This window comes from Pollachius pollachius (assembly GCF_949987615.1).
Source record: "Pollachius pollachius genome assembly, chromosome: 8".
In the NCBI taxonomy this organism is placed as follows: Eukaryota; Metazoa; Chordata; class Actinopteri; order Gadiformes; family Gadidae; genus Pollachius; species Pollachius pollachius.
In genome coordinates this window covers 13,355,610-13,381,695 of record NC_136941.1, presented here as the reverse complement: position 1 = coordinate 13,381,695, position 26,086 = coordinate 13,355,610, and the positions used below count along the sequence as shown (strand labels likewise).

Here is a 26,086-nt window from a genome sequence, read left to right as displayed (position 1 = left end):
GTGAAATCTGTGAGCCTACCTATGAGGTCACCAAGGTCAGGACCTCAGTAGTTTGTCTTGAGGGAAAATATATTTTTTTAAACTAAAAAAACATTTGTAAATTATCTGCTGTTGAGAACTTTTCTGAGATAAGTGCATGGTTATTTTATTTTAGACCCCCTACTTTGTGTCCGCCATGTGTGAGATTGGCTTGTGTGTGCAGGAGCAAAGTACACTATTTTTCAAACCATGGCTAGGGCCCTTTCTTTGAGAACCACATTTATTCAAATATTTCTTACATATCTACATGTTCTGCAGACTATCCCAACAAAGGATTTTGCACACGATCTGCATGATTCAGTGCAGACACATTCATTGCCTGAAGTTCATTTTATTTCTTTATTTAAATAGAAATCAAATGTACTATTTGCATTTGATTTTTTTAGTTATCACAACACAATTGGTAATGTGCGACAAGTAAATATAAATTGATGAGAGCTGTGTTCCATTAGTCAGATGACGAGGTGAGCTGGAAAGTACTCACGAAAGTCCACACGCTCTAGCCTCAACGTCAATGAGACCAACTAGAAATATACAAAGCTGGTATGAACCATCATTGCATGCATTAGAAACAAAAGAATATGATTTGTGCTACGATAACTAAAATCGGTAAAGTAATGTTCTGTTTTTGTTTTCTAGGACCAATTTCAAGTCATTCTTTTATATAATCTGAATTTAATTATTTCAGATTATTTAATTATATTATATAGGTTAAGGGTAGTAATAAATAAATATCACGTGATTTCGTGCACATGCTTACGAAAATTAATCTATTGAAATCATCCCAGAGCGTGATTATCCGACATTTAGCGTGCTACACAGAAAGGAAATCAAACGCATGCATTTTGAATGGGAGCTTTTCTCAGACTTTTTCGTGCTACACAGAAAAACATTTAAACCAATCAATTTGAATTGGGAGATTTTCTTAGACTTCAAAAGTAGTGTGCCCAGATAGTACAGTACACCGGCCATCTAGTTATATATACGTGAAAACCACAAATGCAACAAAGGGTAAATGCCGTATCATGGATACTCCGAACTGAAACTAAAACCCGTCCCTTACCACAAAATATCGTGCTACACGGAACGAAATGTGAACCAATTAGGGCTGTAACGATACATCACCTCACGATTTGGTTTGTATCACGATTTTTGGATTTCTTTAAATTGAAAAAGCATTTTATTTAAACAACACTTATATAACAATTAACTTAATGTAACATTTAATAACAAATAATCTGGAACACTTTGAACAGATTTGAACAGAAAGAATACATTAAAGTATAGCAAAATGAATAAATAAATAACTAAAGATTAAATAAATAAAGATTGCAGTTGGAGGATGCTTGCCAGTAGGCAAAAAAAATCTCAACTAGTTTTGTGGTTTAGGCTTAGGTATTTTGAAATATTAATGTCAAATAAATAATAGTCATTTGAATAGTTTGGTAGCACTAACCAGCGTTCCCGCTAGAAAAAAACGGTGCCGGTCAAAGTGACCTTCATAGGTTTCGTTTTCCGGACATTTTGATGATATGCAGGTCAATTATCCTATTATCACTTCTTATTAGGCTTTGTAGCTTAAATAATGACGTAATCAGGCCATATAGAATGCAACATGTTTAGTAGCCTAACATTCAAATAGATTGGAAAAAAAACATGAACGTTTGATTTGCAATAACGAGGCCTAGTGTTACGAGTAGCGTATGTGTGTGCGCGAGAATGGCAGCGTGTGTGAGTGACGTCAGCAAGTGGGTGAACGAGCAAGCGGTAGCGTGTGTGTGTGTCAGTCTAGTTAGGAAATAAACGAGTCCGGTTGTGTATAAGAATAAAGTACCCAGCCTGTCAAGAATCGGTGGCCGCTTCATTGCGACCTATAAGTAGACCAACTGCCGGTCAAAGCACACAAAACACTAGAGACAGGGATCACATAGGCTATTTTTGCGCGCTTGGCCCACTCTGGATAAATGTCGTTCATATCGCATATGACGACTTCGCAGGCTGTGGAGAAATGCAATCCTCCGTAGCGACGGAGCGCTATCATCACAGCGAGGGCATCTCGTCGCAGGCTTACGGCATCGATAAGAGGAGCGGTGTCAGCAGAATATTATTTAGACCGATTATTCGCAAATTTCAATCAGACAAGAGAATTTTTCTATTACCGGACAACGGAAAACCTGGCACTAACAGCTCATATCACGTGGCTGGAAGGATAATGGGAGTTAGAAAGTGCGTGTCGCACTTTGGCCTTCTCACACCGCAAGACACTCTGAGTGTCGCAATTTCGGTTTCGATACGCATGTCATTACAGCCCTGGAACCAATGCAGTTTGAATGGGAGCATATCGCAGAATATATATGTATATATTTAAATATATATTTATCGTGTTTATATATATATATATATATAAATAGATTAATTTTCAAAAAGAGAAGGTCTGGTGCAAAATCTTAAACCGTGCCCTCGCGACATGCCATATATATATATATATATATATATATATATATATATATATATATATATATATATTTTAGGCATGTCGCGATACCACTTTTTCACTTCCGATACTGATACCGCAGCTATGGCTATCTGTCAATACCGATATCAGTCCGATACTTTGTTTGACTCGTGAATAAATAATAATAATAATAATAATAATAATAATAATAATAATAATAATAATAATAATAATAATAATAAAGTATATGGGAGCACTTTGCCAATTAGCTACCTAAAAATATGTCACTAAAGAAAAGTTGAACGCCTTTAAATCAAGTAAAAAGATTTGAACAGAGTTCAAAGCCCAAAAGGAGTAAACAAGGTAAACATTCACACCACAAAAAAAATCAAACGGTTGGAAACATAACATAAAGGGAAGAATAACTAAAGTGATAAAGTTTGAATTAATTTGAGATAAAATATAGAATAGCTGAGCTGTTAAAGCTGCTAGTTTGAAATGGTTGAATCAAGCGTGTTTGCATGTGTGTGTCTTTGTGTGTCTCATCACTTGTAGTAACCAGGAGAAGTGTTATTGATGTTACTCTTTTCACATCTAGTTTACAGTTTACTACTGCTGGCCGAGTTTGTGTTCGCTGTTAATAGCCAATTACGCACTTACACATCCCTGCCTCCAGTAACATGATTGGTCAAAACAAATATAAAGCGCAAAATACTAAAATGCCCTGTTAACCCAGATTTGAGCTGATCAGACTTTAGATGTCTATCTAAAGTCTGATTGGTGAGACTAACGCATTGCTAAATGTGTCCACAGATAAGTTTGTTTACTGAGCTCTGTATACCGCCATTATGTCTCACACACATCAGGCAGGCATGATGGGTGGCCGAACAGCAACTGTAGTAAAAGTGATTCATGCTTTTCATCAGCCTCCCCGACAGGCTGTGTTTGAGCCCCTGTTCAATGTGCTGTAGCCGTGGTAACGGCAGCAACAGGACCAGGAACATCATCATAACTACTGGGGGAGTGTTTGGATGCGGGTCTGTGGATCCGCATCTTCTGTTTTGATAGATTGACCCCAGGGTTCTCGATTTTTAAACACTATAAGAGGCAGGCCCGAATCAGAAAATAAGTGAGAGCAGACAAGAGGGCTTGTGGGAGAAAGCGTGATAAATGAGTGACTGAGATGGATAACCGGTCAGTAAAGTATAAACCCAATAACTTTGTTATGCAAGGCAGTGAAGAGACCATAATTCTGTGTTGTTAGCAATAAATTGGCCACCTCTGTTATACTTTCAAGGGCACAATAAAATGACAATCATATTAATGATGATAATACATGATTAATGATGTTACAGTACTACATATAGGCTATATACAATCTATTTTTATCTGATATAAATTGTTCCATCACATAAACTACATCTAAGGCATTGTGAGAAAGAACAGGCATACACCCAAGGTATTTCATCTCTCCTGCCCTGGCTCCCGGTTCAACAGTGGCTCAACCCAGTGACCTATCGGGATAACGCCATCCCTGAGCCTCCTCGGAGTCCTCTGGGGCCCAGGGGCCACCGAGGGCCAGAGAAGGTGCCGACTCCCAGAAACAATAGAGGAAACTGTGTCCGGTCGGCCAGCGCCCGGGCTGAGGCAGAAGGCGCCCCGTAACCATTGTTCTGCCATCCCAATGACAGCCAGTGATTTAGCACCGGGGCTGCCCCGGGAGCGTTAGGGGAGGGACAGCAGTGTGGGGGAGGGGGTCAGAGAGAGGCACCCCCCCCCGAACCCCTCCATCCGTGAGATGGCCGAATGAATCATGGCTGACCCAATGTTGGGCCTGAGCCTGGCCTCTCCGTATCCCCCCCACCCCCCCGAAACCTAACCCAGCCCCCCATCCACCCCCATTGCCCTCACCTCTCTCTGGACAAACATGACAAATCTGGTGTTTATTTACTTAAAAAGACCTGGAGAAGGAGCTAAGGGAGGGGGCCGGATAAAAAACGGTGTAAAATCAATACTAACTTAGCAGTTCTTGCCCTGCTACGGCCGGTCAGCAGTGTAATGAGGGCCCCAGGCAGAGCGGGACGCAGCTGGCTGACCATCGGGAGCAGAGGTTGAAGGAAAGACTTGCAGGGAATACGAGGCCACCGCCCAACGCATCTTCAGTTCAACACACTATTCATTCGAGTGTTGCCGTCATATCGCCGGGTTATTAATTAGCCGCGAACACAGCAATTTAATCCTTTTCATTTGATTCTGTAAACAGTGCGCGTGTGCTGATGGGTGACGCCTTCGTCCCGTCTATAACACAGCAGCCACGGCCCGAGGTGCTGCTGGTGCATGTTTTCTGTCTGATCCTGGGGAGATAAAAATGTCTCAGAGACGGAGTTCAGACAGATGATCATTGCATGTCTCGGAGAGCCCCCCAGGCTCCGGGACAGAGGGAAAACAGATAAGGAATGCCCCCGGGGGGATGAGGGGCTGGGTGGCCGCCGGCGGGCTGAGCCCTCAGCAGCAGCAGCAGCAGCAAACCATCAGGGTCGGTGTCATATCCTACATCACATCAGCCGCCCATTCCATCTCACCACGGGCAGAGCATACACGCAGCATTGGCCATGGATGAAAGTGGTGGAAAATGGGAGTCATTGTAAAGCATTTTCTGGAGCCCTGGAGCCCCGGAGGCCCCCCTCCACCAACCAAACCACCAGCAGAACCCCCCCCTCCATCTCCACCCTCTTCTTCCACAGTTCTCTTGAAGACAAATGGGTCTAGGGTAATGACAGAGTGCCTGGTCCACAAATCAGCAGCGGCCAGCCTGCTCGTCCGCTGCTTCCTCCTCCTCTTGCTGCGGCTCCACCCCCCACCCCCCCCTCGCCCCTCCTCAACCTCAGCCCTTCCATTAGTCATGTGCACGCGGGCAACAGCAGCCAGCAGTCGTAATTAGACAAGGACAAATCGCCAGCCACGGACACGGACGGGTCCGGCCACTAAATAAGGCCCCGTTTCCATACCGACCAAGTGGGCGGCGAGCTGGACCAAAGAGATTGGGGTGTAGGAGACTGGAGCCGGGGAGGGGCGGGTGATGTTCAGCCGGTGCTACACTGTGGTCTCGGCCCGGCCTGTCCACTCATTCGTTACCTTACAGGTCTGTAGCTCGGAGCCCCCTTGCCTACCGTACATCCCCACTCTTATCTATGCATCCTCATCGTCACAAACACTTAACCGGCTCCAAGATTGAGCCAAGTTGTGCTGATGTTAGTGCCAGTGTAGGCAGTACACCCGACTCTGGGGTCAAAGTGAGAGCATGATGGAGCAAGATGTCAGTAAAATGTGTACCGCAATTTATCATATGTATAATTTAATTATTCCATTCTCGGAAATTATCATTTTGAAAAGAAAAGATCTTTTTGTGGACCATAATGGGTTAACATATGTGAACCATATATGTATTGCCTTCCACATGGATTATAATGCTAAACATGTAGTGCAGGAACATAAACAGCATGTTGTGCAGTTTATCACTTTACACGGGTAAGTTGTTTTGTAAAAAAAGCAACAGCTTTGAGGTTTATTCAAAACAATTGCTCCTTACAATACCATTACATAAAAGGAAATTGTGCTGAAGGTCAGTATTATGGATACATTATAGATAACATGAGTAAACCCTATTTGATGGGGGACTAACTTCTCAAATTTGCTTTACCACTTAATCGCATTTCAATTTAAGAGGTTGCAGTTTAACCAACTCTTAAATGATAGCGTCTGCATTACCGAGTAACATTTGTTAAAAAACATTGCAAATACTTGAAAGTTCAATTAGTGTTGTTTAAAGTAGTCAAATTGTACATAATTATTTTTTTATTGAATATTATTTGTCCGGACGATTTCTTGAAAAAACCTGAAGCCTCTGCTGCTATTTATCTTTTATGCTCATTATAAACTAACTTTGTTCATTTCAACATGGCTCAGGATCCAATACCATTAGTAGGTGCAAGCAAAAAACCTTCCAGGAATCAATGTTTATATGGGTTCGAGAGAAAGATATAGGTTCAAAATGCAACAGAGCTGGAAACCCCATACTGCAACTCTCCCTCCCACACCAGTCAATGCAGGACCACTACGTCACTTGTTTTTGCGGTTGTCAAACCCAACTCCAAATAAATAAATTAAGCAAGTAAAGCGAAGCAGGAGCAATAAAGAGGTTTCAGGGTACATTAGGCGTAACATTAGATGGGTGGAATTAGCAAAAACGAAAAACCATCAAATCGCATTACACACTGCCAGAGAAACTAGCCGTCAACAAAATATAAATTAGTGCTATATCAAGGTGGAGCGGGCTGAATCTCCAGAGGAGTATCAGTAACAATTGTTTTGGCCAGGTCAGAGCTGCACCCCGCCTGCTCCCTTGGTGGAGCGGGGTCGACCATGAACTGACCGCCACACACACATACGTACACGGCATGCTCCAGCGGAGCAAACTTTATTGATCTCCATCCTAATTTTCTAATTAGTTTTTTATTGGATTTCATAATCGTCATCAGGACAGATCAAAAGAAACCCGAAACCCCAGCAAGATTTTCTGCCCTCCTCGACATAATATTTCGAGTTTCATTTTTTTTTTCCCCAAATGAAGCCATGTATTCAATTTCAACACCCCAGCTGTGAGAGCAACCCTCTGCTTTTTTTTTATTTGCTTCACTTTTCCACCCCAACTCCTTCGACAGCAAACACTGCACAAACACACCATTTTTCCCATGTGCAGTAAGTGATGTTTAGCATCGCACATTTTCTGCATGATCTGCTGCTATTTGTCACACTCTGCTCTCCCCCTAGTCGACCCTACTTGTGGCGTTCCTTAAACACGCTGCAGGAAGAGCCAAAGAAAATAGTTAAGAAATATTGTCCCTTGCCGACAGTTATTCTGGCCACTGAATTATCAGCGTCCTCTTAGTATCCCTTACAGGCTTCCATGGCCCAGGTTAATTCATGCAGACCAAAGGATCTCCCCTCGACCCATCCATTAAAGGGACTGAAGGAAATAGTAGTTTTTACACGAGAAAAAAAAGCAGCATGATGGAAAATGTATTCAACAATTTTTCAGAACTGAAGACACTTGCCACCTGGCGATATTTCCCAGCACATGTACCATAACACGCCCTCCACTATCCTGTAACACTGTCTCTGGGCCCTGGATGACACCAGTTACTGGGTATTTTTTTTAACACAGGAAACGTGGTTGTAGTCTCATTGTATTGTAAAGCTCTGAGATCATCAACGCGCTGAGAGATTCAGAGTCCAACCTGGGGCAATAGTTTCCAGGAATAAAAGTTTGGCCATGAAGCGGTCATTGCAATTATTTGTGTGTCCCGTTGAGAGATTGATGACTTCTGAGGAATGAAGAATGTCAAAGCGGTTAAGGGAGGAGGAACATTAATATTCTCTTAAACAGAACGGGACTATTATCACGTCATGAAAAACTAAAAACTACAGACACAACTGTCAAATTAAAAGGAACAGGTGGTCATTGGGTAGTTCAATGGCTCACTATTGCTTTGGTCGCTCTCCAGAAAACAATTCATTATTCATTTCTAATAATGCAATATATAAATCAGAGACATTGTTTTGGTGCCATTACTATTGCAAAACCTTTTGAAATCTCTTTAGGGAACACTGCTGTAAATTACAAAATATGTTACATTTTGGCAGGGACAGCAACTGTAGCAGAAGAGTTAAAAACTAACAAATTCGTTAAAAGTAATTCTCCAAGTCTATACAAGCCAGGTTGGGTTTTGGCCTTGATCCTTGAAGTTCTGCCAATATGCTAGGATATTGGCCTCTACTACTTTTCTCCTTCCCTGCACCACTCAATCACCACCCTTGGTCAGTATAAGATGTGTAACGGGGCCACAGGTCAGTGGAAGGGGCTTAAATCGCGGTGAAGATGTTCTTGGCCTTGATCACGGAGCCCATCGATCCCTGCTGATTCCCACTCAGATACGTCTTATTTTATTAGTGGCTTCGGCCTTCTGCCGCCCAATTTCACTGTGATCAATACCAACATCGGGATAGCCCATATTTTTCTCACTTTTAGTGCCTTAACACTGTTTAACCGTGTCACCTGATAAACGGCACGCCCTTCCCAAACACTGATTTCCTATTGATTTCTCCCTCATTCTACCATTCCTTCCTTCGTCACTCTCCCATTGTTTTTATCTCCGCTTGTCTCCCTCTCTTCTCCTCACTCAATGCCTCGCCTCCCCTTCCATCGGTAGGGGAGGGCGCTATGTCGGCCATTTTACTATCTGCTCAACCACAGTACTCATTCTGATGATGGTGAAGGTGAGCTCAGTCATGCCAGGGCACCGTGACACCATGTACTTCATCATCGCTCTTAATGAGAATAAGTGAAGTATTATCCAAATGCCACATCAATGGTTCATGAATAATTCGTAACACGGCAATCATTTAAAATAATCGGAAGTCTCTCGTGGAAAGTTCTCGCTATAAGTGAAAAACAATTGCTCATAGTTTCTTAAAAAAAAAGTTTAGATGGAATTAAGGGTTCATAGCGTGCCCTGTACTGTTGGGCTCACCTGCAATGTGTGCATGCATACAGGCACCTTTACTATGTATCTGTGCACGCAAGCATGGATGTAAGGGTGGCCAAGTATCCACAGAGCACAATATAGTGCACACAACACAACAGATGCTATGACAACCTGGTAGGAGACAGCTCCATCCATCATCACTTGTAGCCCTGATGATCAAAGCAGGGGCTGGACAGGAGAGCAGCATGCACTGGGAGTTCCAGCAGGCAGTATAGAGTATCTGTGTAAGACACCCTGCAAATGTAATATCTAATTCAAAATTATATTAAAAAGTTACGAGAATGACATTCCTCAAAAATAGACATTCCTATTGTTTTTAAATGATGTAAGATATAGACCTAAATATAGGTAAGAGTTATTGCTGATAGTCAACTAATCATCCATATCAAATAAGCAAATATTATAAATTGACTGAGATTGTCTCTCCCTATTACAGTTAAATGTAAATTTAACTGTAACATCATGTTATATATTATTATATTGTTTAAGTGGCAGGGCCTGGCTAAGTCAAATACTATCCTTTTTATTACTGAAAAATTGTTAATCTAGAATGAAAACACATGGTTGGAAAAATAACAAGTCCAGGTCCCTACAAACAGTCATATAAACAGCATCTGTAAGAAGATCCACTAAGACAAGGTGACATATTTTATTAGTCCTCCACCCCTGCACTGTAACAGTGGGTTACGTGATAAACTGACATTTACAGGCAAGTTACACTGAGAGGGAGGAAGCCCGCTGAGGAACTGACCATGAAGGCATGATACGAGGGTGGGTGAGAGCAGAGACTTCAGATTAACACAAACGGAGAGAGTGCAGGGAGCTCCCCGAGAGAAAAAAACAGCATTTTAAACAGCGCGATTTTTAAAAAAAATACTGAGTACATCTGCACCAGGTCGGTATCAACGGCCGCGACCAGAGAGGAGCTAGAGCACCAGCTAGTGTTGGCGGAGCTTCACCGCCTGTGAGCGCGCCTCACACCCAACACATAAATCACGAGCAGGCGAGTGTAAAATTCAATCGGCTCCTTCCATCCATTTCACGTGAAGCAGACTGAAGGCTGGCCTTGTAGTGCCTGAAAAAGAAGGGAAGGGAGGAAAGTGGAGGGGGTTGTGTGCAGGGAAGAGGCGCTCCCTACACTTCATCAGGACCCCTACTTCATAACAAATGGAGTGTCTCTACGGCGGAGGAGTGCCATCAGAAACGCGCGTTCTCTCTATCCATTTAATTCCGGCGGTGGAGGAAGGGTCAGGGAGGGGAGCAGTGGGCGCGGGTTCTGTTCGCCGCCCGGTGCCTTCCCAGTCACACAGTAAACTACCTTTTAGGAATTGTTTCTCAATAAGAAATGATCAGTCCATTTATCTGCACCAGGCGGGCCTGTCTCCTCACCCGGACCTCCAATATTTTTCGTTTGACCTGATCAGGGCTATAAACTAGGCTGAGACACTTTCAATTTGTCACCAGGGGAGGCCTCTGCAATTCCAGGCTACTGATTGCATCCTACCTAGCAAATGTAAAAATCACTCCCCTGCTTGAATTTTCTTTGTTTGGGGGGGGGGGGATATTTTCAGCCAAGCTGTATCCTGTTTTCATGGAATGATATTAATTCACATCCATTCGTGTCATGAATGCAATGAGGCTTTTTGATTTTTAGAGCTGCTGTTCAGATATATGATATTGATTTAGATTAATGAGGTTGTTTGGCATCGTGGATATCAAATACAATTGCATTCAGGTTTTTTACCTTTTTTTCTTGCCTGGTCAAAAATGTTGCTCTTTAGGAATCAAATTTGGTAATCTCATTAAACAATTTGGGCTGACTGTACCTTCTTGATCGTCATTATCCACATTAGTAATGAACGTGCCATAACCAAAATGTAGAATATAGTCAGGTCTACTTGAAAAATTCTGTGCTATTTGCCTGCGTGTTAAGTTACTTATTTAGAACTTGCAACAGTCTTGCGCTAATACATTTGGTTAATATGTGGTCAAAGAAGGTGGCCAGATATTTGATATTTTTTGGAACAAAACGTCCCAACGGAACATTTTGACCTTCCCTAGGTCTTATCCAACATTACACGTGGGCTCACAGTGCTATACCAGTGTTTTAAAGAACCAGCCTAGACCATTTAAAACTGTCAGCCAGAACACGTCACGCTTGAATAGTCACCAAGGAGAGAAAAATTAACCTGTTTGTTTTCTTTCAAAACACGTATAAACTTTGAACAGGGGTAATTACAATTCACACATGACTTCATTTCCCATTAAACCACCAGAAACAGTTAAACATTCCTTAAATTAGATGGAACATGTCAATGATTTTTTTGAAGCACTGAAACACCAAGGGAAACAGTCAACCCCATACACACAACCTGTTCAAATTGCTGCCTCGTTCAAACCACATGCCGACTATTAATCACTGATACATCCGGCTGTCATGCCTGGTATCATAGCCATCGTTGCACAGCCATAATGGCCAACTGAGTGGAACACAAAAACACATGCAGATATTTCATCTATATTGTCATATACTTCCATATAGGCGACAGTGCTATTTGGACTCACTCAGGTCAAATCTCCTCTCGTGTTCTGGATCGTCGACAGCTGGGTTTCAACCTGCTATGCTTCCAATGGAACCTGTAATAGCAGCAATAATACAATATCAATGGCGAGCACTGAAAGCATTAAGCTTTGGTGCGTAGTACATCTGCATGATTTATTGGATTATTTATTTGCAATGTACATTTCTAAATAAGGGAAATCACATTACAAAGAGTTGGAATGTGTGCTAAATTAAGAATGTAGGCCTTGCTGTACCTGCTTTCCAATTCCTAAAAGCATCTTTAGGACGATCTTTATAATGCATTACTGAGGCAATAGCACAACTATATGGTTATGGTATAGGACTGTGAACTGCATTAACAGATTCACACATTTTCCACTGGACATTCGATTGAATCCAGTAGCATATTTCGATTTTACTACTTATTTATTCGTTCCAAAAGGAACATAAATTCCCATCGGCTACGTTGGTTTAAATTCACATTGTGCACCACCTGAATCAACAGGCGGTGTTTAAACTAACGATACAGCTCACATCACGTGAAACAGTTTGTGTTGGTTTTACACAGCAGCCATGTGTCCATAGTTGAGAAAGTTGTTTCTGTTTTGTTGGTTTGAGTCTGAAAATACCTGAGAGTTGCAATTTACAATTTAAAATATTGCTGCTGGGCCCCACAAAATGAACATCATAACGAGTAGATAATCGTACTTCCGGATTCATTACCCATCCACGTGGTGTTAGGACCTATATCTGAAGGTATTTTCGGTATGGCTTATTTTCGGCTGAGTGGATGACCCCCTCAGAAACTCATTGCAAACGTTGCTCAATTTATTCAAATTAATTTAAAAAGTAAATTTAGCTGAATAATGCTTTAACCACATTTGACATAAAACGGTGGTAATCAAGCAGCATGCCTGGTCATCCGGAGCCCGTTCTGGCCCCAGCTCATTGGAGATATAGCCTACTATACAAATATGACGACTACATCAACATTATTTTCATGTCTAAACCTATGTAAACGGCGAAATACATCCCTAATAGAAAGGGGCTCAGTGGAGTCGAATACAAAATTATAATTCTGATTTAGACTCGATTATTGAAACCTTTACGTCCTCCTCGTCGGTAACGCCCCTTCCCTTTCTTGCAAAGTCCAACATTGACACCCCCTGGATAAGTAAGGCACTGCATGCAAACAACAGTCACAGCATCCACAGGCATACCAAAGACATGGGAACACCTCAGAGCATGGACATACGACTTTATTTGATGATGTATTCAAGAGATGATAGTGAACAGAGCGCTTTGTCAAAGTTAAACAACTACATGGTTTTAAATGTTATAGTTTGGCTGCATACAGATTCTGGGTACCAGCACAAAGGTTAATGAATCATTGTATACAACTGCTATATTTGTGATTAATCTATACACTGATTTCCAATATATTACTATATATCACATGCAGTAATTCCTCAGATTTCTACTTATCTAATCAGATCAAATATTTCTTGAAATTATTGTGTTGTCCTTAAATGGTTAACGGTCTCACTTGATCTAGTTATTTCAAGAATACGTCATCTAAGAAAATCATGCAGGCATGAGTTCATAACGTGGAGTTTACTTGACAATTTCACTTTTATGAACCAAATGTAACAATACAAGAACTATTTCCTTGCTCAACTGATTGCTTTCAATTCCTTAACCCAACATTTTAACTGAAAATATTTAAATAAAATACAGAAGGATAAAAGAGAAAAAAACATGAGGTAGGCATCCTTTAAAAAAAGGAAAAAGGATAGAATAACTAAAGATGAGGTTGATGCCTCCTGGGCACCTCTTGTTGGAGGTATAGCACCCACTGCCAACTGGGAATAGACCCCCCTGGTAGACCAAGGATGCCCTCAAGGGATTCCATCTCCTAGCCTGCCTGGGAACACCTAGGGGTCTCCCTGGAGGAGCTAAACTAGAGGAAATTGCCGGGGGAAACGCGCACCTGGACTGCGGCTGTACCCGCCCTAGTGCCACTGTAATCAAAAGTGGAGAACCGGTTTTCAAAAAGATGGATGCATGGACGGATAGCAAGAAATGTTTTAATCAAAAACGTTGTCATCAATCCTGACAACACGAATGGAAATGCAAAAATGTATTTTAAGTCAAAATAAACAATACAGCAAGAGGGGACAAAAACATAAATGCTACTTTCTTTCTGATGCTGTTCAATGAATGTATAAGTGGATGCAAGCACAGGAACAAATGGCACTTAATTTTGGTTTTTGAATTCACAGTTTTGTAATTCAAACGCTCAAGTTTTACCTTCACATTCCATTTGAGAATAGAAAGTGAAATATGGTTGATAAAAAATTGGCACAGTGTGGTATCAAGGCTACTTTGATTGAGATAGCCAGTTGTACACTGACAACAGTTTGAAAACAGTAGTCTGAAGGAAAACAACTCATTCACATTTGTCATTCAATCAGGGGTCATCACATGGATTTTAAAACATTTCCAGCCACAGCAAGAAACATTAATGTGTTATTAAGGGACAATCAAATTAAAGATGATAAGCTTCCAAAATTGTAAAATGAAAATCTGCTCTGCATCGCAAACGAAAAACAAACAGAAAGAGGCACCCAGTCTATGCGGCAAGATAATAAAAAAATAACTCCCTCAAAAGTAGAAAATCCAAACAATCTGATGTCCTTAATTTTTGTGCTGCACTGCAACAGGAAAATATACAGCTTTATGAAACAAAGATGCCAAGCTCTAGGGAATAGGTCAGTCTCTTACAGAGCTGTCATTGAAAACACTTATTACTATCTACAGGTATGTTTGGTCGCCACTATCTGACCACATCTGAAAGGACACAAGTAAGGCACATCCTGAACTCCTGCCACATCCAACAACTGACCAAATCACAATCAGACACTCCGCTGGCTTCTAGACAAAATAACAAAAATAACTAAAACCGCTTACAAACGTAAGCAAATCACCAGTGTCCGATCTAGCATGGCCAAATAGGGCCTCCTTTGTGGAGGGGCATGACTGTGCAGATGAACAAGAAGTTACATTACATGTATATATAAACAGGAAGATGGATGGGGGCACAGTGGTGCTTTAACTGTGGGGATAACTGTGGTCTTCATGGCTGATCTGGGTAGGTCTCAGAGAACACGGGATCTCTTACTGGCTAGTGACCCATGCTAAAGGAACACAGAGAATAATGTATGTGGTTAGAATCAATGCATGACACAGTGGGGAGTCCACCATTAAATACTAACATTAAATGACTGGATTATATCTGCAAAATGGGTTGGCATACTTCATTTCTTTGTTTTTGTAACTGCATGTGTCCCATAGGATCTATTTAAGAACAAGCTCCACTATATTTAGGAACAAGCTCCAAAAATATTTAATTCAAACATATATCATGACTATTTGTGTGTTTTCCTTACCTTGGCTTGCTTGTAAAAGTGTGGGGCCAACTCAACCAACCAGGTGGACTCCACAGCAGTCACGTCACGCATGTAGTACTTTGCCGTCTGCACCACTTCATTATAGACCACCCTGAGAGCAACATGGTGAGGAACATTAGATAAAAGTTAAGTGACTCAAATCCACCAATTCCACTAAGTTAAAAAGGGTAAACAGGTTCAAACTAATTCCCTGTATGTGGAAGTGTCTCGGTTCAATATCCTTAGAGAAGGATATTTTTCCTCACATGCTCGAGATTTGCATGCTATTTTGGATCACAGATTGTCGAGATTCGAGAGTGGACACCATTATATCCAGAGATTGTAGAATGATTCTAAGGTTTAGCAACATTTCACAAATTAGTTCAGAATTAAATTTGATGGCCTAATCCGGTATTGATCTAGCTGGGCTAGGATGGAAGTGAAAGGATCAGGTTGTTGATTGTTTGAAAAGATACAAAACATATATTTTTCAAAAAAGGAACTTCAGGGTGTATTGACGCCGGTATCAATAGGATCACGTAAAGAATGGTTGCGAAAACAATCGACAGCTTGACATCCATTATAGCCTATCTGAAAGCTAAAAGAAGTGGCCAACAAACGAATCACTGAATCCAATTCACAAATAATGGTGTCTACATTCTGGACATACTAGACAACCTGTGTACAGGCCCATGGGTCCAAAATAGCAACCCTATCTGTTAGAGCCATGGATATGACGAGGCTGATGTTTGCATGCTGTGCCTAATGCCTTTAAGGTGTACTGTGTTCTTACCATTTGGGAGGTTTTTCACCGTACAACACAGAACTTGGGTGGATATGAAGCTCACGGTCATCCCTTAATGTCCTGCAGAGAGTGGAGAGCATTGAGGTTAAATATAGATTCATGTCAAATGATTATAAGAGTTGGAACACTAACAGACGACTAAGAAAGACCCACCTGTAGGAACCTGAATGGTGAATCCGGGCTGCGTTGGCAAAGAACCCAGCAACGATGCACCTAAGGATCACGTCTGGGTCGCCTGTGCGACAAAACAAAAAAATACCATGAGTTAGACCACCCATCACTCCATGCACCGATCAAATCACACACAAGTTCTCTCTCACACATTCAAAACAGACATGAAGACACACACAACATACCTTCGCTGGAAGTCCGCGGTACCTTGAACTTGTTCATGAGCCGTCTGAGCTGCTCCCTCACAGTGATGGCGCGCAGGAGGCCCTTGTAATTGAGGAAGTGCTCCTGGCACCATTGGGAGCTCTTCTGGTGCTGCAGAAGGAAGCATGGTAGGTAGGTAGGTAGGTAGGTAGGAATACTTGTAAGCTTTAAAAAACATTATTTTGTCATCAACGGAGAGGAGCTCGTTGGAGTAGGCTAAGTGTACGTACCTTGATAAAAGCTTCGTACACGTTCAGCATGGTGAGGTGGTCTCCTTCGGCCACTGCAAACTTGCGGTGCTCACGTGCCTGAAAAATGAGATGTGTGTCAGGTGGGTGTGTAGCAATATATAACAATTATTTATGCAAGCAAAGAATCACTTACAGCCACTTTCTTCTGATTGGATGGCACCACGAAAATATTTTGAATCTGCATCATGGCCGCGATGGTTACAATCTCTTTGGAGCAGCCGTAATTCCCTGCCTCCAAAAGCATCTTGGCAAACATGGGGCTCAGTGGGAACTCCGCCATCCGTACCCCCATAGGGTCAGTCAGACGTCCATACTGGTCCAGACCTGAGCACAAGATCACAGATGCACACCAGGTTAAAGGCCATATAATGGAAAGGTGTTTCAAGGTTGAATATGTTAAGGTAGACGGAGGGGTAGGTGACAATGTGACGCTTTTGTTCACACTAAAACATGCACGCTGCTATTAAAGGATAAGGACAGAGGGAAAAGCGAATTCCCTGGGTGGGATGGGAACCTCATGCCTGAACAGAAGGGCTTAAAACCTTATCTCCACAGTCCCTGCACCATTCTGCTGCCCTATTTGTCTCTCACCTCCGAGAGCGTAGAGCAGTTCAAGCGCTTGGATCATGGACTGAGCTGGAGGAGGCTGCATGAGGAGAATAAAGTAGAGCAAGTAAACAAAGTATGTTAATGTGTTTAGTTTCACCATGGAAGTCATCATAATAATGGGGTCTCAATATGCTTAATTATTTTTCCTAAGAAAGCAATCCCAATGAAATTAGCTTTCACAAGGCACATCCCAGCCTCGCTTGGGATGCAAAGCGGGTTCCCTTACAGAGAGGAAGCTGAAGCGCAGCACGTTGTCGATACCGAGGGCTTTGAGCTGCAGTATGACGGGGGCCAGATTAGTGCGCTGCATCTCTGGCACAGTAGAGGCTGGCAGCTTCTCATAGTCCTCCTCTGTTAAAAAGGCACATAGAGGTGGACAGAATTTGACGAGACGTAGACACAATGTGACAAGATGGAGCGCACACACACACACACACACACACACACACACACACACACACACACACACACACACACACACACACACACACACACACACACACACACACACACACACACACACGCACACGCGTAAGGCAAGCTTATTCACTGCATACCCGTGTATAATCGGAAGCATTTCCCAGAGCGGTTCCGGCCAGCCCTTCCAGCCCTCTGGCTGGCCGAGGCCTTGGAGATTGGACTGACCACCAGGGACTCGATGGCAGTGGAAGGGTTGTAGGCTCTCAGCTTCACGAACGCACAGTCAATTACAAACACAATGCCGTTTATGGTGATGGAGGTCTCTGCTATGTTGGTGGCCACAATCACCTGAGGGCGCAAATAGTCGAGGTTCAGATTTACCAGATTGGTTTGGAGGTTACACTGCTACACACAAATTGTGTGGTGAGAACAAACAAGCTGTGAACAAACGTACATCATTTTGCAAACAACTATAGCAAATCTGGATGAACAATATGTAAGGAAAAAAAATCCACGGAACTAGTACACCAAATGAAGCGTTCACCTTGCGGACAGTGGGTGGTGCCCTCTCAAAGACGTTCATCTGCTCAGCGTATGGCAGTCCAGCGTACATGGGCATTACCCGCAGATATTTCTTCATGCCGTAACGTGACAGAGAGCGAGCCTGTTCCTGGAGCAGAGATACCACCTTCTCAACCTCTTCCTATAACAAAAAACAACACACAGAAGAATATTTAAATGGTTATGAAAGATAACAAATACCTTATCCAGAGGGGATAAAACATGGCTACTAACCTGCCCAGTGAGAAAAGCAAGAACATCTCCATCATCTTCCGTTTCATGGATCTTCATCACAGTTTCCACCGTGGCCTTCACATAGTCTGGTACAGGACTGAAGAACCAAACAAGGACAGCAGACAAAGGGGTTTAGCGACAATACTGCCTGCAGTTACCTACAAAAGGCTGTTATTCAGGTTGGCAGTTCCTTGAATACCTGATGGTGTAGAACATGTCCACAGGGAACGTGCGACCTTCTACTGTGAGTATACCACACGTGTCCTTGTTAGGATCTGCAGTCTCGTTCAGATTGAAGAACTCTTGGAATTTCTTCAGAGGAGGAAAAATGAAGCCAATTAAAGATTTGAGCATACGCAAGAAAAAAAAAAAATAAACACCCCTTTCATTTTTCTGTCAAAACTCCACTAAACGTATGCGGCATTGCGATACAAGTGATAATAATGGGGATGACGTTTATGTCCAGATGAACAATACGTTGTGCTACATCCACTTTATTTGACGCAAACCGTGCCAGATAATATCTTGCCTGGAGATATCTACTGATCTCTTGTGAAGCCATTGCTTTGAGCTCCGTCCGGAGGGCGTAACAGTGCAGCAGTTTGGAGGGAACATAATCACCTTGGCATCCAGTGTGGCAGAGGCGACGATCAGTCTCAGGTCTCGCCGCTTCTTCTGAATCTATTCCAGGGAGGAGAGGAACGGCACTCAGGGACATTAAATGACACAACAGGGAGAAGTGAGTGTTGTTGACTGTACACAACGATAATCTATTTGTGAGGCAGAATACAGTATGAATGGCCATATATCAATGTTACCTTCTTCAGTAATCCAATGGCGATGTCTGTGTACAGGGTTCTCTCGTGGGCCTCGTCCAACATCAACACGCTGGGAAAAATGAACACAGTAGACTGTATAGGTCAAAAATGGCTTTTCTCCTTCAGTGCAATGCTCCTGTATAATAATATATAAGGCTACCTGTATTTTTTCAGAAGAGGATCAGCCATCATCTCACGCACCAGCATGCCATCCGTTAGAAACTAACGAAGACAGGCACGAATAAGCAAATACTCTGATATAACATATCACATATGTCGGAAGATGAATGACATTCAGAAGGAGTAATACCTTGATTCTGGTAGCTTGGGGATCAGAGCAGTCATCAAATCGGATGGTGTATCCCACCTCGTGTCCCAAGAGGGCCCCCCTCTCTTCTGCAACACGATTAGCCACCTACCAGAAGATGGACAGACACATCTCAGTCAAGTCCGTTTACGTTATTTTCAACCTGCATCTCAATGAACATTAGCAGGTGATTGGTGAGTTTGACAGGGCGGCAGTAGCTCAGGAGGTAGAGTGGGTTGGCTGTAACCAGCGAATGATCAGCAGCTCCTCCTAGCTGAGTGTTTAAGATGTCCCTGAGCAAGGCACCTAACCCTAACTACTCCCGACGAGCTGGCTGTCTCCTTGCATGGCTGGCACTTCCATCGGTGTGAGAATGTTTGCATGAATGGGTGAATGTTAGGCACATATGACGTTCATGTATCTTCGAGGTTAAAACCTTACAGAAATGGCTGCGACGCGGCGGGGCTGTGTCACTCCGATGACTCTACCCTCCGCTGCCCAGCCAGCCTCCAGGAGGTACTGAGGAGAGGAACATCAAAAGGGCAGGGAACACAAAGAGAATAAGAGCGACGCGGGAAAGAGATAGACTCAATGAATGAGTACAGCAGACCAGGCATGAAACAGAAAAGTTTGGGCTCATTTGTTCTGAACTCAAAAGAGAACACAAAGCATATTTTGAAGGTTGTGTTGATACACAATGGGGAATAAGCCGGTTGAAGGACACGATTCAACTGCTGCATTGGAGAGCACTGCGGCTTTTTTCGTTTGGTGCATATTCTACGTAGGAACATCTGAATCTTGTTGAATCCGGATGCATTCAAATGGTTCTGGGTTCAAGGACCACAACTGAATCTAGAGCCGTACAAACCTGAGGAATTTGTGTTGTTTTTCCACATCCTGTCTCACCGACGATGATTACTGTCTGGTAGCTCTCCACCAAGTACAATACGTTGTTTCTGTGCTGGAAACATATTGTAGGGAAAATATGAATAGAATATATTGTGTAGAAGATACAACATACAGTCACACAAATGAGTTAACTACTAGGTATTTTATCCATTTAATACTACTGGATAGTTGTAGGCAACCTTAAAGACAGGGAGTTTCTGTCGTTGCTTTTCTATGGAGAGAGCAGTATGCGGGTTGAATATGACTGGGGAACCGGTGGTCTCAGACGTGAGCTCCCGCTCCTCTGTGATCCCTGGTGCCTCTGATCCTGGTGGAGCAGAATGGCATAATATATGGTTGATTTAGCATCATTTTCTTTTTTCAATTACAGCTACTGCAACAACACATGGAACTGAAACAGTAAGCACTTATGATTGCGTACATGGACACATTTCACATTAACTATTAAATAAATACGTGTTGTGTTTGTCGTTTATAAGTACAGCATGCCATTTGCGATCAGCATAATGGTATGGTACACAAAAAAATCAGCCAACAGAAAAAGCACCACTGCCAATTCATTGTAAACCTTCATACTTTGAGACCTCTTCTTATGACACAGTGCAGTCCTGCATTGCTACTCTGTCGAGGCAGCGGAACCCATTGATGAACTAGCTGCAGTCTGCATATCACGCAGCTACCACCGAAAGGTGCGTCATAAGGACTGACAACAGTCCAATAAGCCACGGAAAATGAATAACTGCTAGATACAGAAACAGAAACAATGTATTTATGCACAAAATGCGTGTTTTGCCTTACTTACCCGGCTTCCAAAATTTCATCGTGGAGAGGGGAGTCGCCATTTTGGCTTCTACGTCACATATTTCTCAATCGGTCAGTGACGTCACATGTCGGGATTTCGAATTTCTGAATGTCACCCAAAGACTAGGTAGGTTTACGCATCAATCTACTGAGTGAGCTGAAAAGTATAACAATCATGCTTCGTCATTTTACTTTTTCAAAAGGCTTATATTATTCAACGACCCATACTTAGGACATATTTCAAAAATATTGCCTTACTACGGTCTATGGTTAAGTCAAACGAATTAACAATCAGTCACAGACAATCTCCTGGAAAATGGAGGCTACACAAAGCCTACTTTATTGTGATATTTCAAAAGAGCCCAGTCAGAAAATACAATCCTCGCAAAAACCTTCCATGTTGTACCTACTATTATCATTAGTCACCTTACAATGGCTGTCATTAAAATGTATTCACTATAAAATACTGAGTGGTCTGTTACATCAGTTGAGATATAACTAATACATAGAAAAAAACAGCATGACATAATATGGACTTAAATCAAAATGGGACATTGATAAAAACAAATCAGGGTTGAAACGAGTTTCAAAACATTATGTAAGACCTGATCAGGAAGCTACACATGTAAAAACTAAAAGAAAAACTTAAATTAATTATATCCACTACTTACAATCCATCCAAGACAAATGACACCATACATACTAGTAGCAAATCATGGCAGTGCATATAACAGTTTAAGCTTTATTCAATGGACTTTATGCCCTTCAATACATGCATATATTGTTCTTAGTTTCTTACTCAGTCTCCTAGTGTGGCAGCAAACTGTTAGGTCTGGACTGATTGATTTTGATCAGCCAATTTTAAAGTTAGATATTTCTGTACAAATCACATGTTAGGTATAGGGGCCAATAAAGCAGAATTATCTTGAAAATTAAGAAAAGGAAAGCCAAAAACGTGAATGTATTTTGTTTTGTTATCACAAAAAATTACTGTTGCATTACACTCTTAAAGACTGACATGTGGTGCTTACATTGTTTTACCAATGACCAATGATGACATCATTTCAAAACATGAATTAAAACATTTCATCACATCAACGTTCCAGCATGGAATTGCAGTAACTTTCCCCACTGCTTTTAAGTTAAATAGTGTTTCTTAATGGATCATAACGCTGTCGGTTGGAGAAAGTAAAACATATTTTAGAAGAGATACAGAGGTACGTGAAGTATCTCCGGGACTGTCAAGACCTATTGTAATGTATTTAGTAATGATGTTCTCCGAAGGAGCCGCTCACTGCTCAAGGAAGAGGTCCTGCTGTTACCGCTCTTTCTCCATGTACTTCTATGCTGAGTCTTGACATTTTTCCTTCAATTGAAATGTTTGTTTGAATGAATTCTCCCCGGTGGTCTTCTCTCATTCATGATGAAGTGCTGTGTAAAATATTATCCACACAACCTGGGAAGAGAAGAACATAAAATACAATCAAGATAAGTATGGTGGTCGGGGTACTGTGCTTGGTCAGTGTGTGAGCTACATAATGCTCCACTCCAGGGGGTTCAGAACCACAATTGGCATACTTTCACAAAAGGCTAAATGATATGGTGAGAATGCATACGTTGCATTGTCTCATACAATCTATGGAATGTGATTGGCCATATTTCCTCTTGAGTTTAGTATATTTCCAAAAATGTCCTTTAACAGAATTTAAATAATAAGGCTATCCAATTAATTGTAGGGCAGTTATCATGTGTAGGAAATGATTTAGCGCCCAACAAGTATAACATCCATGATACTGATAGTCTTATCAATAACATCCATGATATTGATAGTCTTATCAATATCATGGATGTTACACTTGTTGGGCGATAGTCATGGAATAAAGATATGGACTTAAATTAATTGTGATGGGAAGCCTTTATGATAAGATTGGGACATTGTAAAACTTAAGTTTTTGTAAAAAAAAAAAAAAAAAGGCTAAGTGATTTGCTATAGCTATTGTTATCATTATTATGTTTTTCAGTAAAATAAAGCACAAATCCAAATAGCATTACTAAAAGTGGTTTCAATTTTCAATTAAATGTAATGAGTAAAAAAAAAATCAACAAAGGATGAATGAAAGAAGTATTATCTTTAAGAAATGGAACAGTGTCGCCCTAAACAGAAGCCCATTAAACTGCATTATCTCCAGTCAGTTGAAAATTATGAAGATGGTGGTGTATGCCAGCATTAGAGAGAGAAATGGGGGTAGAAGTGTAACATGCAAATAGTTTGATGGAGAGTTAACACCTTAAAGCCAGAAAACTGGCAGATAACCATATAAATAAATCGTATATTCTAGCCTCAAACCATTTAAATTGTAAGCAATTGCTAAAACCTGATTTATACTGCATGTTCACTTGATTATTTAAAACATCTAATTGTTTGCATAAAGAGTTGAGAATCTTTACCAGAAATAAAGCAAAAGATGTCATGAAGCCTTCTTTAGTGAGTTCCCAAGTGCCCCCATACTCCTCCTCGTCAATCTGCTGGAAACTACTGAAGTACACATAGAGGACGCCAGCATTGATGATGCAGAATCTAAAAGCAAGAAAACAAAAAGGATTACCCAAATGCCGTCATTTGACAATCTTTAAAACATACAAGGCTATTTGTTGCCATGCCATTACATGGTAAAAAAAAAAAAGTACTTAATGGTCAGCTGAAACAAAAATAACGCTAACAATCAATACTTACATGGCTATTCCCAAGAATCCCTTCAGTGGCGCGACACCCCATACCACACCAAGGATTATAGCAATGATTTGCCTGATCCAATAAATTACATCTAAAAATTCATCCTGTTTAAGAAAAGATTGGCATGATTAACGTTGAGATATTCATTACCACACTTGACTACAGCGATATCAATGAATGACATTCATAATATGTATGCAATAAATAGGACCCAAAAAGAACAGAATCTTAGGAATAACTCTTTGTGGGTAAAACGATGGATAAAAGCACTGCAATTTTGGTTTGTAATTGTTTTAATTGTGGGTCAAAAGCTTGTGTGGGGATAGAGTATGCAATACCCAGCAAGTGTTAGTTGTGTACACGGTTATCCTGCTAAGGTCAACGCTAGGGGGAATAGCATTTCCAATCCTTCGATGACGACAAGCGAATAGATTAAACTATATGGCAATTAAGACTTGCAAACTACACTACTACAGACTATAGTCCTTGTAGACTAGCCGTCCGAGGCCCTCTGCTTACCTTCTCCTCCCAGACAGCATGACTGTTGAAGGCTTTGCCCCATGTGGACTGCTTCACACCTCCGTTGACGAGATGGATCTCTTCTTTCCGCTTGGAACCGTTCCTCATTCTGAGTTTGTTACGCTGGTGAGTGACAGAGATATTGGGCTGAACGTTCAATCCAGTTGGTCGTTAGGCAGGACAATTGTATTTGATATTCCTTCAGTTTGAAGTTATTTAAATCTCTTTGAGTCTGTGAGGAGAAATAAAACCCTATGCTGATATGACAGATTGCGTTCCGGCAGAAAAAACGACGTTCTGGGCATGCGCAGAGTATTTTGACCCCAGAAACGACAACCAATCACAAACTGCGACGTCGCTTCGACGTTAACAAAAACTAACTTGATTTGCGACAGTGCCATCTAAAGACAAGATGGTTGTATGTCCCTCATACTTTTTTTTTTATTGATGGTATGCATTAGTTATACATTATTATTATCATTCATAAATCGTATCTTATTTGGGCATAGGTCAACATGAGTTTTGATGCAGTTTCTGTCTCAAAGGGTGCTGCTGTCACTTGTATAAACTTTAGAAAGAGACATCAGTATGACATCATCAACTGGCACATAGCTGACGCCTCAAGAAAGCCTGTAGATGTCCTCACAAAACATAGATACATGGCCAGTTTCGCAAAATTATCAAATGGGGTCCCACCACCACTAATAGTATCGACCTTCAATGGGCTGCAAATGGGAGTACTACATTTACTATCACTTACGTCCAGCAGAATACCGCCTCTGCATTCAGTGGCAAGAAGAAGAAGAAGAAGAAACCTGAGGCACAATTATTGTAATGGACTGCACCTCAATTATTCAAACAATACAACAGGCCCTCACTTATCTATTGTCTAATTTATTAGACAATAGATAAGTGATAACTACAGCAACTAAATGTGTATGTAACATTCACATGTGTGTGCAAGTGATTCAATTAGGGCTCCTCTTTCAAACGTTCTACAATTATATTTACCTGGTTTCATGACTGCCTGGTCTTGGAAAACCCCAGGTTTTTCAGTTAGTTTGCTTTAAGTTGATTAAACAAACCTTTACTGACGAGTATTTTCAATATAAAAGTCACATCAAAATAAATGATAGGAGGCTCACAGGTTATATCTGACACAGGAAAAGGGTCCACAGCAGAAAAAAATGCTTTTACTCAGGCCATAATTGTTTCTGGCTCTCAATCCAATTGCAGGTGCATTGTTTGCCCTCTTTGGCGATATTTGAGTTGGCTGGATACCGTTTGTTATTGAGCCTGGAACTCCAGCAGAGGGCGTTCTTTGTCAGAGCCGTTAATTAAAACATGTATTTAAATTCCGAACTCCCCATCTAACCGTTATTTACGAATCACTGTTGTATAATTTGTTTCACTTATGTGTTTTCCTTAATAATTTATTATTCAATAATAATAAATTATTATAATCTTTGTGCTTTTGCTTTCTGTGCAATTAAAGCATATGATAAAATAAATTAGACTACGTCCCTGTGTCGAGGTAAACCAATGTATTGTTTGCAGAAGTAGGCTATTGATTTCTGTTATTGAGTGGTTAGAGGAAAACGGCGCTGACTAAACAGTTTTAAAAACAATATG

At 41.4% G+C, this 26,086-nt stretch overlaps 2 protein-coding genes across 2 annotated transcripts; both read right to left on the bottom strand.

The window, feature by feature from the left end:
* Positions 1–13,735: 13,735 nt before the first annotated feature.
* dhx35 (DEAH-box helicase 35) lies at positions 13,736–21,254 on the bottom strand. The gene is made up of 21 exons (XM_079742226.1): positions 21,203–21,254; positions 20,580–20,707; positions 20,360–20,452; positions 19,933–20,010; positions 19,495–19,599; positions 19,345–19,406; positions 19,185–19,254; positions 18,988–19,047; positions 18,566–18,678; positions 18,367–18,463; positions 18,116–18,274; positions 17,709–17,919; positions 17,378–17,502; positions 17,134–17,188; positions 16,676–16,866; positions 16,522–16,599; positions 16,273–16,402; positions 16,070–16,151; positions 15,905–15,976; positions 15,112–15,223; positions 13,736–14,859 (listed from the first exon to the last, which is right to left on the bottom strand). Exons 1-21 carry the CDS (start codon positions 21,240–21,242, stop codon positions 14,821–14,823), a joined length of 2,100 nt encoding a protein of 699 aa, XP_079598352.1. The 5' UTR covers positions 21,243–21,254; the 3' UTR covers positions 13,736–14,820.
* Positions 21,255–21,518: 264 nt separating this feature from the next.
* Positions 21,519–24,739, bottom strand: rab5if (RAB5 interacting factor). The gene is made up of 4 exons (XM_079742046.1): positions 24,455–24,739; positions 23,936–24,039; positions 23,650–23,779; positions 21,519–22,657 (listed from the first exon to the last, which is right to left on the bottom strand). Exons 1-4 carry the CDS (start codon positions 24,560–24,562, stop codon positions 22,616–22,618), a joined length of 384 nt encoding a protein of 127 aa, XP_079598172.1. The 5' UTR covers positions 24,563–24,739; the 3' UTR covers positions 21,519–22,615.
* Between the last annotated feature and the right edge of the window lie 1,347 nt (positions 24,740–26,086).